The sequence below is a fragment of the Pelophylax lessonae genome, assembly GCF_965119305.1.
Source record: "Pelophylax lessonae genome assembly, chromosome: 7".
NCBI lineage: Eukaryota > Metazoa > Chordata > Amphibia > Anura > Ranidae > Pelophylax > Pelophylax lessonae.
In genome coordinates this window covers 61,799,436-61,811,715 of record NC_138774.1, presented here as the reverse complement: position 1 = coordinate 61,811,715, position 12,280 = coordinate 61,799,436, and the positions used below count along the sequence as shown (strand labels likewise).

The 12,280-nt window shown below is 42.2% G+C and overlaps 1 protein-coding gene across 1 annotated transcript in view; it reads right to left on the bottom strand.

Annotated features, from left to right (window-relative positions):
* SKIC2 (SKI2 subunit of superkiller complex) overlaps positions 1–11,389 on the bottom strand; it is a 125,039-nt gene extending 113,650 nt beyond the window's left edge. The window contains exons 1-4 of the mRNA XM_082263474.1: positions 11,377–11,389; positions 6,559–6,623; positions 2,351–2,472; positions 2,168–2,277 (exon numbers count right to left, since the gene is read on the bottom strand). Of these exons, the coding sequence (XP_082119600.1) occupies positions 2,168–2,277; positions 2,351–2,472; positions 6,559–6,571 (245 nt within the window). The 5' untranslated portion in view covers positions 6,572–6,623; positions 11,377–11,389. The remainder of the gene's footprint in view (positions 1–2,167; positions 2,278–2,350; positions 2,473–6,558; positions 6,624–11,376) is intronic.
* Positions 11,390–12,280: the final 891 nt, after the last annotated feature.

Sequence of the window (12,280 nt, the reverse complement as noted above, 5' to 3'; positions counted from 1 at the left end):
ACAGACTTTCGGACATTCCAACCAAGTATGGAGGAACAAACCATCTTGAGAACAGCCTCTAAAGCAGCGCGGGGAGGCTCCCGGAATGTAGGAGACCAATTTAGTTGGGACCATATACGAACTAAGTAGTACTTTGTAATTTTCCTCTATAAAGGGAAGAATTAATACACATTCACCTGCCACTTTATTAAGTACACCTTGCTAGTAATGGGCTGGACCCGCTTTTGCCTTCAGAACTGCCTTTATTCTTTGTGGCATAGATTCAACAATGTGTTGGAAACATTCCTCAGATATTTTGGTCCATATTGACATGATAGCATCATGCAGTTGCTGCAGATTTGTCGGCTGCACATCCATGATGTGATTCTCCTGTTCCACCACATCCCAAAGGTGCTCTATTGGATGAGATGTGGTGAGTGTGGAGGCCATTGGAGTACAGTGATCTTATTGTCATGTTCAAGAAACCAGTGGTGAGATGATTTGAGCTTTGTGACATAGTGCATTATCCTGCTGGAAGGAGCCATCAGAAGATGGGTACACTGTAGTCATAAAGGGATGGACATGGTCAGCAACAATACTCAGGTAGGCCGTGGCGTTTAAATGATGCTCAATTGGTACTAAGGGGCCCAAAGTGTGCCAAGAAAACATCCCCCACACCATTAAATCCCCACCATGCTGAACCATTGATGCAAGGCAGGATGGATCCATGTTTTCATGTTGTTTACGCCAAATATTGACCCTACCATCTGAATGTCACAGCTGAAATTGAGACTCGTTACTCAGACCAGGCAAAGTTTTTCCAATCTTCTATTGTACAATTTTGGTGAGCCTGCGCAAATTGTAACCTCAGTTTCATGTTCCTAGCTGACGGGAGTGGCACCCGGTGTGGTCTTCTGCTGATGTAGCCCATCTGCTTCAAGGTTCAATGTGTTGTACGTTCAGAGATGGTATTCTGCATACCTTGGTTTGGTTGTAACAAATGGCTATTTGAGTTACTGTTGCCCTTCTGTCACCTCAATCCAGTCTGCCCATTCTCCTCTGACATCAACAAGGTATTTTCGTCCACACAACTCCCGCTCACTGGTTAGTTTCTCTTTTTTGGACCATTCTCTGTAAACCCGAGAGATGGTTGTGTGTGAAAATCCCAGTAGATCAGCAGTTTTTGAAATACTCAGACCAGCCTGTCTGGCACCAACAACCATGCCACGTTCAAAGTCACTAAAATCCCCCTTTTCCCCATTCGGATGCTCGGTTTGAACTTCAGCAAGTTGTCTTCACCACATCTAGATGCCTAAATACATTGAGCTGCTGCCATGTGATTGGCTGATTAGCAATTTGTGTTACCAAGCAATTGAACAGGTGTACCTAATAAAGTGGTCGGTGAGTGTGTTTTCTGGAAGCATTTCCCGCTAGTTTGTGCCAATCCTTAAGGCTACATTCACACCTGAGCGTAGCCTTTTAAATCGCGGTTTTTACCGCGATTTTACATCGATTTTTACTGCGTTTTACAGGCGTTTTTAGATTGAATAGAGACCAATGGAAAACGCCTGTAATCTGCCCAAAAAGAAGCTCAAGTACTTTTCTGAGCGTTGGGCGTTTTGCTCACAGCGTCAAAACGCTCAGATGTGAACAGGGGCCATTGAAATGAATAGGATTTGTCTTGTTGGGCATTTTGAGAGCTGATCCTAGAGCAGAAAAACTCCCAAAAACGGAAGCCTAAGATCCAACTCCACTTGCAGGTCCTGTTCCCATTTTAGCATACACTGTTGTTTAGAAGATGACATTAGTATAGAGTAAATTGCTGATATCAAACCATATTGTTTGTCGCATGTTCTACATACGGATTCAAAGGCAGTCTGGCTAGCAATATCCCCTAATCGTTGTTCAGACTGTAAGAAATTATGAAGTTCTGTGTAATGATAAGACCTTGGTGTTGGGGAATTGGGGTCTCTCCCATAAAAATTGTAGTAAAAGAACCTCCCTGACACAGAAGTCCGCTATGCGCTAAAAACATTTATTCGTCCACCAACTGAAGGACAAAGGGGGTGAGACCCGGGGTGAACATCAGAATGGGCTATTCACTTTTAACTTGTTTGTTCACAAGAAGGAAAAGCTACTTGCACTGGCCATTAGGGACACCCATCATCACACACGGTATGGTCTTTACCTGTGGCTCCGGTCAAAATCATGGACAGAAAGCCATTCCGGGTCACTAAGGTATTTCTGGATCACTTCAGAAGAGAGATCCACCTCGTATGGTGGTAAACCATTCGGAATCTGGAACAGAAGCAGGGAAAGGATCAGAATGTTGTTAGTAGGGAATAAAAATCTGATAAAGAACTGGACCTACCGTAGAAAAGGGGAAAGACGGACCATTCGATGGTGGAGGTTTTGTGATCAGTTCCAATCGCCCTGCTATGCCAACTTCCAGGATGGAAAGCGGGAGATCCAGTGGATCTCTAACTGGGAGATCTGTTAGTGGGGAAAAAAAAATGATAAAAAGCAACAAGCACATCAGCACATGTAACATAATAAACACAACTTCAATATAGTGTCCTATTAACAGAAACCTTTATTGAGGGAATATCAAGGCTGCCAGTGCTGACCTTTCCTTCAGCAATGTACCTCAATGCAGGAGAACATGTACATTAATGCGTGTGCCTTAATCGTCGTGCACTTTTCCAACATGACAATGATCCAAAACACACACCTAAGGCCACTGTTGCATTTCTGAAGAAAAACAGGGTGAAAGTGATTCAGTGGCCAAGTATGTCTCCTGATCTGAACCCAATCGAACACCTATGGGGAATTCCAAAGAGACAAGTAGAGCATCACTCTTCATCCATCATCCAGGCTCTAAAAGAGGTCGTTCTTGGAGAATGGAAAAAGATAGATGTTGCAATATGTCAACAACTTGTTCATTCCATGCCTAGAAGACTTAGTGCTGTCCATACAAATCATGGAGGTCATAAAATACTAGATGTAGTAGTTTTTGATGTGGGGTGTATTCATTTTTGCATCAACTAATTTGAGTAAAACTGAAGATTTTGTATCCAAGTTATATTACTAACCTTACTTTCATCTAATGAGCTAAACAAATGTTCTATAAAACGCAGTTTTGTCAACATTTTAGAAATAGTTTTTGTGTCCATTGAGATATTGAGTAAAATCTTACTTTTCAAAAGGGGTGTATTCATTTATGATGAGCACTGTGTATGTGTATATATACCCCCAACGTGTCAAACGTGCACCTGTGAAATAGCAACAAACTTCGGTTTGGGCAGATGGGCGACACTTTAAAAGCCCCTACAAATCAGCACTTTAAATAATGGGATTAGAATTATTGCTCTCACGTGGCAATATGTATTGTGTACTGCAATCAACGTTTTCGTACATAGGAGTTCTAAATGCTTAATTTTACATTCGGATGTTCATATATGTGGGGGTAGAACTGAAATTTTTTTTAGGGGGGGGGGGGGGATGCTTGGGTGTAACTTTAACACTTTTTTTTTTTCATCATTTACGGTGACAGGTTTTCTTTAATGAGACATCAGGGGTCAGGGATCGCGCTCCATTAGCTTCTTCCCTAGACAGACCGGCTGGAGAAAATGACACCAGAAACTGGAAGTGAAATTTTACGTCATTTCTGAGTTCCTAACAGGAAGGGGAGATAAGCGGCGGGCTTAATCTGGCTTGCTGCAGCTTCTAATGCACACTGTGAGGAGCTCACAGTGTGCAGTGAAATCAGAATAGGCAAATTCAGTAAAGAACTGGAGCATATACAACTATGCAAGACTAAAGGGAAGGCTGGTGTTCAAGCTTCAACCAAAACCTTAAAATGATGTGTTTTGAAGACTATTTGCAATCTTTCTCATGTTGGCATCCTTTCCCTGAGCCAGTGCCAATAAAACCAACCATACTCACAGTAACTGACAGCAAGGGCACTGCCAAACACAATTCTTGGAGATGGTCTGTCCCTGGGAATTGGCTGTTGTAATATGGCCTTCGTGGCACGTATCCTCTCATTGAAATGAGGCATTATTGCTCCCACTGACAACAATAAGGTACCGGCCTTTCCCCTGACACCAAGATTGGGGCATAATTCCATACATGGAAACCAACAGTGTTGCCCCTTTTCTTCCACAAACACCAACGATGAGGCATACTTCCTTCCACTGAACTAAATGTTGGGACTCTATTTCCCTCACATCAATGATGTCAAAAATCGCTCATCCTAGCAGAGTTAGGTGTCTCGTTGCCAACATCCCAAAAATATGACACAAAAAGAAGACCCCCCCTGTGGGTTGTGGGACTTCAAGGCAAAGAGAACACCACAAACATATTATAAAAATATATATTAAATAGATCATATTAAAAGAACATATAGACATTTTGTAGACATACATTAAAAGAGAAATAGTACACAAAATATTCATACAAAAATATATGTATATAAAACATCTTCTGTTTGTAACATATAAAGTTATGCACTTGTTCCCAACGCGTTTCAGGAAATACCCTTCGTCAGGGATGCAGATATAGGAAATAATGTGCGTACATAGATTTTCATATTCAAAAGTCCACTGACATATCGGTGGGGTGGAAAAACCCTGTTGTATACCAGTGGAGAGAGAAGAGAAGAAATGAAAATGAAAGAAGCTGGTCCCGGTTGTCTCCACAAAGGTCCCTTGTCTGAGGTGTATCAAATCAGAAGCATTAGGGGCACGGATGATACCAGATGGTGTGTATTGCTGTAAAAGTCTTCCATACGATTGTCTTGCTGTGAGTCTGCACTATGCAAGACAGCAAAGCACTTAAAGCGGTAGTATCATCGATTTTATAACATTGCAGTATCCTAATGATCTCTGTCAGAATTATCTTACCTACCTTTTACAATGGCTGTCACTGCAGCCGTTCTCCTTCTATTTTGATTGCTGCTGTCATTTACGTCACTTGCGCATGCTCAATGTTAATTTCTTTTCCGGCAAGATAATTAGCTTGCCGGAATATTACATTGTCTATTGCGGGGCTGCGTCATTTCCTCTCCTAGACGTCAGCCCCGTGCTCCCGCGAGACTCCGACCTTCCCCCATTAAAAAAATTCTCCACTACCCCATGTGACTTGCAACGTCACAGGGGAGTGATAGTGGAGTAGTGAATGAAACCAAAACGAGGCTTGGTTTCGGCGATTACTGTGCATGCGCGGGATTTGGGAATAATACTCGTACTGTGGACGGAAATACAGCGGCGATCTGCAGGAGAAAACCACAGCAAGGATGGCGGCGCTGTAATTTCAAGAAATCCAAACATAAAATATGAAGTTATAAAGGTTAGCAAAACATGCAATTGATTCCTTTCACTCAATTACATCGAAAATGACATGTTACTGCTGTTGATGTATTTAAATGAAATGCTCTGAATGAGTTTACTACCGCTTTAATGCTGGCCAGAAATATGTGGAGACCTTAGCCTCCTCCCCGAGCGACCCAGAATTAAGTGCTTTGCTGTCTTGCATAGTGCAAACTCACAGGTCAGACCCCTACCGACGAAGTCAACGATGGACGTAACGCGTACGGGGGGCCAAGCCTGTCTGTCAGACGTCACATCCTCTCTGGTATTTGTGGAACTGTGAGTATCATTGCACTATCGAGTGCCGCTTTTGTAAGGGTTTTTCTGCTAAAATAAATAATCTATTCTTTAATCAGAGAGCATTAGATTATTTTTGCCCTTATCCCTTCTATACCTGGGGTTTGCCTTGAGGATTAGTGGAACCTGGTCCTGGATTTTGTGCCGTTCTCCCTAGTGTGGTCGAGTCATCTATCCGTTAACCCTTGAGGGGACTGCTGTATATGACCCTTGGTGATTCTTGAGTCAGAAAGTGAGGTGAGAGGCTATATTTTCTCGGTGGTGAATTTAGGAGCACGTCCACGGAGGTGCACAACATCGGATACACTTGTGATCACTGCGACTCTATTAATAAACTTTCACATGAGTTTATTTTATTTACATTGGGTGTATCAATTAATGTATAATACTTGGATAATTTAATTCACTTTTTTGATTATTTATCAATGTATATCACTTGGATAATTTATTTCAATTCTTTGATTATATTTATTATCTGGCGCAGCGCTTTTTGATATTGTACTTTATTGTGGAGTGGAAACACAGTTGGTGTTAGTAGCCCGATACAGATAATCTGATTGGATTACTATATCACCATTATTATTTATATTACTTTTGCACAGTTAATTGCGCTGATAGTCTTCACGTTATTGAATAATGGGGCATTGTTCCTCCCGCTGATACCAATATTGTGACACTATTCCTCCCACTGATACCAACAATAGGGCACTATTCCCCCTCCTAATGACCCCGTGTACTATCTCATTTTTTTTCATGCAAACTGACCTCCCAGCCCACAGCATTGTCTGTTCACACCGGCCACAGTCCAACACTCCTAACATTTGAAGGACAGTAAACTGGCTCTTTATTTAGAAAGTTCAGAGTCCCCTGGTAAAAAACATACAAGTTTATAAAAAAAAAAAAAAAGTCTCACCTAGTTTATTCATTGTAGAGGACGGATTCTCATGGGAGAAGACAAGTGGGATTCATTAGAAGGTGCTGCAATGATAACCAAAAACAATAAATAAATAAATAAATGCTTTCACATAGGAAATCTTCAATGTGTCCCTTTATAGAATCGCACAGACTGGGAACGACGGTAAGGCTTGGTTCACACCAGTGCAAATTTAATGTGACTTCGGACACTCTATGGCATACAAGTCACAAAAAAAGTTGCATCAAAGTAGTGCAGGAACCATTGTTAAAGATGCCGCGACTTTAGTTGCATAGATTAGAACGAGTGCCATGGAAACAAATGGGATGCGACTTGTCATGCGACTTTATGTGTCGCAAGTCACACTAGTGTGAACTGAGCCTAAGGCTGCATGCACAAGGGTACATTTGCCCCTGCAGAGTAAAGACACTGCAAATATCCTAGGGCTGCGTCCAGCAGCCAATAGACATACAGTATATAAATGAACCCAGCCCTACGCAGCCATGTGCATAAATTAGCGCACATGTGTATGCAGCCTTATAATAACACAAATAGCACACATTGTAATACAAATTCAGAACAATCTTCTACCATAAGGCTGCATTCACGTGTCAGCGTATGGATCGCGGGCAGAATCGCCGCGATTCCGCCCGCGATCCTGAAATCATTGCAAATCGCGGGACGCCTGTGCGTTGCCCGTGATTTGCAATAGCACCCCAAACGCTGAGCGATGTTGCCGCGATTTCCGCCTGCCGAATCGCGGTAACATCGCGCAAAAAAAACCCCGCGGGACACAATACGCTCCAAAGAAGCTCTTGTACTTTTTTGGGCGTAATGCTTCCCGCAATTTTTTTTTGCGCGATGTTACCGCGATTAGGCAGGCGGAAATCGCGGTAACATCGCTCAGCGTTTGGGGTGCTATTGCAAATCACGGGCAACGCACAGGCGTCCCGCGATTTGCAATGATTTCAGGATCGCGGGCGGAATCGCGGCGATTCTGCCCGCGATCCATACGCTGACATGTGAATGCAGCCTAATGGCTCAGTGGGCTAATTTGGCAACATGAAATTTTTATACATTACAGAGAAATTAAAGTGGTATTAAAGCTTTCTTTTTTTTTTGTTTTTTTAATAACAAACATGTCTTACTTACCTGCTCTGTGTAATGGTTTTGCACACAGCAGCTCCGATCCTCTTCTTTTTGGGTCCACCACCGAAGCTCCTGGCTCCTCCCCCTTGAGCAGTGCCCCTAAAGAAAGCCACTTGCTCTGGGGGCACCATTGCATGCTCACTTTAGAGCAGCTGCTCTATGCATCCATAAGACACAGAGCAGCGACGATGGTAAATTAAAATACAAAAAAAAAAAATCTGATTTTTTTTTCTATTTAAATCAGATTTTTTTTTTTTTTTTTATTTAAAATCGGATTTTTATTTTCATCAAATTTATTTTAATAAAATGCTTTTGGAGTGAAAATCTATCTAAAGCTAGATCTTTATTTAAGATACATTAATAATTTCATTTATTCAGCCTGAAATGGAGCTTAGTTATGTAGCATGAGGCTGTATATTCTGCAATATTTACATTTTAGATGAGCTGCTCGTTCAATGAATCCAAGCTCTGCAAGCTGAGATAACATAGCACTGCATTGATGCATTCACACAATTTCACAGTAACTACCAGCAAGAATGAGCCCTTACATTTAAAGCGGAGTTCCAGCCATTCACTCACCTGTCCAACGGTCCAGCGATGCGGCCGCCGGAAGCCTCGATCCTCTCCCTCGGCGCCGGCATCACTGCTGTGGGCACCCGGCTGTTACAGTTTGCGGCTTCACAGCCGGGTACCCACTGCGCATGCGCGAGTCGCGCTGCGCGCCGTGATTGGCCGGCAATCTTCTGGGACCTCTGACGTGTCCCAGAAGATTGCAGGGAGGGAGGGGGAGAGGAGAACTTCCGCTCAGGGCACCGAGGCGCTCCGAGCGGAAGTGGGAGCGGGTACCTGTCAAAACTAGGTACCCGCTCCCCCCCCCAAAAAATGACATGCCAAATGTGGCATGTCGGGGGGTCAGGACTCCCTAAAGCGGAAGTTCCACTTTTGGGTGGAACTCCGCTTTAAAGAGCACCTGTCATTTCAGATCCATCATGGCAGCGCCTGTTAGCGGGCATCCACTCACCTTCTGCCGCCACGTCCCTCACCTTGTCGTGTCACTGTGACATTAAAGTGAATGGGACTGTCAGTGAGTCAACAGCAGGTCAGAGGAGGAGCCGCTGCGGCATAGAGATGACAGTTGCTCTTTAAAAATGATGATTTAAAATCAAGCCTTTTTCCTAGGGATTTAGATCATGATTTTAATTATGATTTAAATCAACTTGATTAAAATCAAATCCACCCTGGCAGCAGCTTGGCCCTGCCTCCCACTCTCTTCATTGGCTCCCTGGCTGTGATTGATAGCAGTTGGAGCAAATAAGGAGGGAGAGTCATGGGACAGCTGAGGCTATTGTGAACATATCTGGATCCAAAGGAAGCTCAGGTAAGGATTTGGGGGGAGCTGGGCGCGCTGCACACAGAAGGTTTTTTTACTTTCATGCATAGATGCATGAAGGTAAAAAACCTTCATCCTTTACAGCCCCTTTAAACTCTCAGCTTTTTTTAAAGTTGTTATAAAGGTTTTTTACCTTCATGCATGGAAACAAAACTTCACTGTGCAGCTCCCACGTCAGCCCCTAAGCCTGATCCAACACCGTGCACGAGACCCAAGGCTCTTCCGGGTCTCTCCTTCCTGATTGGCTGAGATGCAGCAGTAGGGGCCATTGGCTCCTGCTGCTGTCAATCACAACCAGTAAAGCAGGAGCAGGGGTGGGGGCGGAGCCATGCTCTCAGTGTCTTATGGATGCAGAGTCGTCTCGGGTGCGAGCATGCACGAGTGCCCCCACAAGGAGCGGTTTACTATGGTGGGCACTCGGCAAAGGGCCTTCCACTGATAGCAACAATAAGGCATTACTCCTCCCCAATGACATAAAAAAATGGGGCACAAATAATACCACTCACACCAACATTGGGGCACTTTTAATTCCACTGATACCAGCGATGGGGCAAAATCCCTGCCCCTGGCACCAAAATGGCACTCTATTCTTCCCACTGACACCAACGATGGGGCATAATTCTTTCAACCTATGGCAATGATGGGGCACTATTCCTTCTATTAATACCAACTATTCCTCCCACTAACACAGACAATGGGGCATTCTTCCCCCAATGACACAAATATTGGGGCATTGTTCCTCCCAATGACATCAACAATGGGGCATTAATTATCCCACTGACACCAGCAATAAGCACTATTCCTTCCATGGATACCAAACATGAGACAAACCATGGGGCATTATTCCTCCCAAAGTCACCAATGATAGAGCACTATTTCTTTTGCTGACACCAACAATGAGGATTAAAATGGTTGTAGAGGCTGTGGAGGGAGGAACTTGACTGGCCTGCACAGAGTCCTGACCTCAACCCGATAGAACACCTTTGGGATGATTTAGAGCGGAGACTGCGTCTTGTCCAAGGAGGGTCAAACATTCCCATAGACACACTTCTAAACCTTGTGGACAGCCTTCCCAGAAGAGTTGAAGCTGTTATAGCTGCAAAGGGTGGGCCAAGTCAATATCAAACCCTACGGAGTAAGACTGGGATGCCATTAAAGTTCATGTGTGTGTAAAGGCAGGCGTCCCAATACTTTTGGTAATATAGTGTAAATATAAACTACCATTTTAAAACTGGACTCCAGATATGGATTGGTCCAATGTAAGTATGGAGGTGCCCTACCTGCAGGATCCCCGTGGTGGAAGCTGGAATTCACTGTAGCTGGTACAGCTAAGCCAGTGATCCGCGCTATCTTCCAGGTCCCATGGCAAGCGGCTACCCTGCTGCATCATGACCACAGGGGGTCACTTGCTCAGCACGAGCGCCATTCACAAAATGCCTTGCATATTTCCTCAATGCAAAGTGTGCCCTGATTGGACGGGGTGGGAAAGTGACATCACAATATCCAGTGTTGGGGGTAACTAGTTACAAAGTAACTGATTACAGTAACTACATTACTTTTTTTGGTAACTAAGTAAAGTAACTAGTTACAATACTAATATTGGTAACTACACTACTTTACTAGGCTATAGGAACGCGCTTCCGTGCGTTACCCAAGACGTGCGATACAATCGTTATTTCGAAGAATAGAGAGGGATGAAGTTTATGACTTTTTGTTGCACTTTATGTTTTATTCTGTTTTTTCAGGTTTTGTCCTCATGTTTCCCAAAGCCTGTGTTTATACAATAAACTCTATGCAGAAAGAGTGTCATGTATCTTCTTCTACACGGTCAATTAAGAAAGAGGAAAGTAAAGTAATAAGTAGTGAAGTTACTTTTCAAATGCAGTAACTAGTAAAGTAATCTCGTTACAATTTACAGAAGTAACTAGTAACTAGTTACATTTTTTGAGTAACTACCCCAACACTGACAATATCCAACTCATCCACTCAGGGGTTTCCTTGCAAAGCCAAGTTCTCTGAATGGCAAACGTGCTGAGCAAGCGACACCCTGTGTATAAAGCAGGACAGCCGCTCACTATGGACCCTGAGGACATCAGAGATCAGTGTAGAAGTGCTGACTTCTATAGTAATTTCCATTTTCCATAGGGATCCCACAGTATGGAACATTCATACATTGTGCCAATCTGCAGCAACCTCTGATATAATTTCAGCTTTTATAAATCCAGACACACATCATGCAGCAAACAAACTCCATGCAGTAATAAACATCTCTCTGATACCTTTCTGAAGAAGAAGTAGGTGCCAGCAGAGTGCCAGTGTGTCACTACAGAGGGGGAACAGACATGGATGAAAGGCAAAGGCCGTGACGTCATGTGTGGCGGAAGCAATCCTTCCAGCACTATGTCTCCAAGCAAAGATAGGAGGTGCGACATATTTGAAAGGATTAATACATAAGCTTAACATATAAAATGTCTACAAGAAAATGTCCGACGCTCTGCAAATCAGCGACAGCGTCGTAAAACACATTAGAGTGTTGTGTGATCCTAGTGCTGAGGCAGAGCCGGGCCGAGCGTAAGCGCTGATTGGCTGTGCGGCGTGAGCACTTCCGCTATTGGCTGGCGGAAGTGGTATTCGAACGACGTTTTAAGGAACAAAGAACGTCGGCTTGGCTGGCAATGTTCCTCTCTCCTGGAGAGATGGATTCCAGATGCAGAATCTTTTTTTATAAGACATAAAATATATAATATATATATATATATATATATATATATATATATATATATATATATATATATATATATATATATATATATATATATATATATATATAAATAATATTTGTTATCTCATGTTTATATAAAATATGTATGAAATACATAATATTAATATAAATATATATATATATATATATATATATATATATATATATATATATATATATATATATAAAATATTTGTTATCTCATGGTTATATAAAATAAAAAAAAAAAAAAAAATATATATATATATATATATATATATATATGAAATGTTATCTCATGTTTCTTGTAAAATTCCAGACTTACGTTTATATTTTTAAAAATGATTTATTTATATAATATTAATATAAATATATAATATTAATATATATATATATATATATATATATTTATATATATATATATATATATATATATATATATA